General features: G+C 33.3%; 1 protein-coding gene across 1 annotated transcript; it reads right to left on the bottom strand.

The window, feature by feature from the left end:
* LOC107613976 (polyadenylate-binding protein-interacting protein 6) lies at nucleotides 584-2,988 on the bottom strand. The gene is made up of 3 exons (XM_016316184.2): nucleotides 2,900-2,988; nucleotides 1,891-2,341; nucleotides 584-1,067 (listed from the first exon to the last, which is right to left on the bottom strand). Exons 2-3 carry the CDS (start codon nucleotides 2,284-2,286, stop codon nucleotides 903-905), a joined length of 561 nt encoding a protein of 186 aa, XP_016171670.1. The 5' UTR covers nucleotides 2,287-2,341; nucleotides 2,900-2,988; the 3' UTR covers nucleotides 584-902.

Below are 2,994 nucleotides of genomic sequence, written 5' to 3'. Positions count from 1 at the left end.
AAATCACAAGGAAGAGGAGGAAGAAAAGAAAAGAAATACGCAGCAACAACAACACCAATAAAAGAACAACGATAAGGAGGAAACATACGAAGAAGAAGATAAAGAGGAAACACGCAAAGAAGAAGGAGGATTGTGAAAAAGAAGAAGGAAAAACACGAAGAAAAAGGAAGAGGAACGCAAGAACGCTCACGTAGTTGGAACGTGTATTTACGCTCTTACTAATAAAATTGATTTTTGTTGGATTTAGACTAACTTAAATTTAATTGACAAAAGGACTTGAATTTGTAGCATAATTCTTTTATTTCTTCTTGTAATTGTAACTGATTCTCAATACCTCTTACTACCAAGATAAATATGGGTTTCAATATATTCCATACATATAACTAATTTTAATATATATCTAATAGGATTGAAAAAAACAAGGATTTGATTATGAAGTGATCAATAAGGCACAATAGCATACTTCGAAATTTAAATTTTCTTTTTCGTACAACATATCTTCCATTGCAAAATCTCCAAGGTATGCTCACAAGCTACAATGCTTTAACAAGCCAGCTAACCAAATCCCAAATAATTTTTTTTTAAAAATCACCTTTTGGATCAATTTTTTTCCTTTTCTTGTACCATTTTTGGCATGTCATACAAGTAAAAGCTGCAGAGTCACACACACTTCAATGTGTAACAACTAACAAATCAAAATAAAGAAACATTTTTCAATCCATACTCCATAGTCCATAGGGGGTAAAAAGAAACCAAGATGCAGCTGAGAAACTATACAAACACCACCCAAAAAAAAAGGAAACAAATTATGTATGTGAGAGGCTGCTTCAACCTAAGGTAAAACTTTACCCTATTTTACACACCAATTTGAGCAAAAGATTCGTTTTTCTTTTTATGTAATTTCATAATGTATTGGCAGATAAATGGGATGAAGAAGTTGAAGTGCTAGCTTCAGCTGCTACATTCTTCAGTTTCAATGATGCAGAATCAGAAGCTGATCCAGATTCCGATACATCGCCAATATCCAGCGTCTCCGGAAGACTTCCAGAGGACTCGACACCATCGAACTGCAAAGTGGGTAAACAATTACCCCTTAAAATATGTACCACAGAGACATAATATGAACAATGAATATAATTTGGTTATACTATTTAATGGATTAGTCACACAAAAAAAAATACGATTTAATGGATTTGGGAAATTATATCAACTCAGACAAACAGGTATGAAACAGACAGGTCAAACATCAATAGGTAGGAAAACTTCGAATTGACTCAATTTGTTTGGTTTCTGTTTTCATTTTTTGTTTCTATTTTAATTTCCTATTTCTATTCCAAATATTTTTGTTTTCAAGATTTTGTGAAAGAAGTGCATGCAAAAGCGAAAGTAAAGAGAGGATTGTATTATTTTCACTTTTTTTCTTCACTCTGAAAACAAAACATTAGAAGTGATAGCAGAAAATGAAACCGGAAACCAATCAAACCCTGAACTACTTCCAAGAAAATAAGACCAACCATTAAAACAATTGAACTTGAAACCAAATGAAGTACTTATAATAATTCAAAGGGGAAATAAATGGAATTCAAACTTTCCAAGATTCAAAACATTCTACTTAGGAATCTCAAATAACTTGTTGAGATTTAATGTACAAAAGGTGAACATGCATATATCAATTATTTGTTTTCCTCCGCGATTAAATTCCAACTGCAAATACTCTTGCCACAATCAGTGATTCAACATTTGCAAAAAATTACACAGATTTGAGTGGCATGGAGTACATAATTAGGTAAACTGTGAATATAAAATTTCTAGAACAATGAAACAATCAATTAACAAACCAAACAACTTTGCTATCGGTGGACTACAAAATTTAAAGCCAAAAAGCATTACCTTAAGTTCAAGTTGGTTCAGCATTTCAACAGCAGCATCGATGTCACACTCGTTTACCATATAGACATCTCTAAGGGATTCTTCAGAAATACCTGGGAACTGCATTCTAAGATATTCAACATCCATATCAGGATCATAATCCGCGAACTGGTTATCTACAAAACCTGCCGGCACCGAGCCGTAAGAACTAGATGCAGGGTTGTTGATATTCCCTTGGAAAGTTTCGGCAACCGGTTTAGAAGCCGAAGCATTCGAGTGAAACTGATGGTGTTGATTCTGTGCAGCATGATAAGGAGGACTCTGAAATGGATCAGCAGTTGCACCATGTGACTCTCTTTTAGAGAGTGGAACATAGGATGCTGCATATGGATTCAAAGAAGACACTATTTGCTTCATTGAACTTGATTCGAATAAAACACAAAAACAATCTCCTTCTACTTCTTCTTCTTGCCTTTATACACACACATAAAAAAAAAGAACCAAAGAATTAGACAATAAATCCACAGGACTTCAATAGAAAATCTAAATCCACCAGAGAGATTCAATCAATCTAACAGGTTCTACCAGCTTCAAGTTTTACCGCTATCAATGATAAAATGAATTCATGAAAGGAAAAAAATCAAATTAAAATTTTTTAATTCCCTTTTTCACCAAGGCAAGAACTGTTTCAAGTTCAAGTGATGGCAAAAAGAATCTTCAGAAAATAAAAATAGAATATGGATCATAATATTTACTAACATGCTAACTAGTCACTACTAAGAGTCTAAAACCCAAATCTTCAACTTTCCCAATTACCCTTTACAAGAGAAATAACAAATTATGAGATGATCAAGAAAATTAAACAACCCAGAAGAATAAAATTGAAAAATTTGCAACTTTTCGTCCCTTTTCGCAATTGGGTCTCAAAAAAGATTAGAACTTTCATCGGAAAAGAAAACAAAAACGACAAAAAAAAAAAAGAAAACAGTAAAGAAATTGTGATTGATATGAAGAGAGAAAGAGAACGAACCAGTTGAATGGGAAAGGGCGATGAGTGATGATTGAGATCGGTGAGACGGAGAGAGTCAGAGGGAAGAAGTGTAGAACAAATAATTGTGTGATCAA

This window comes from Arachis ipaensis, chromosome B08, assembly GCF_000816755.2.
Source record: "Arachis ipaensis cultivar K30076 chromosome B08, Araip1.1, whole genome shotgun sequence".
In the NCBI taxonomy this organism is placed as follows: Eukaryota; Viridiplantae; Streptophyta; class Magnoliopsida; order Fabales; family Fabaceae; genus Arachis; species Arachis ipaensis.
Note: the sequence above shows the minus strand (reverse complement) of the source record. Positions and strands in the feature narration are given on the sequence as shown.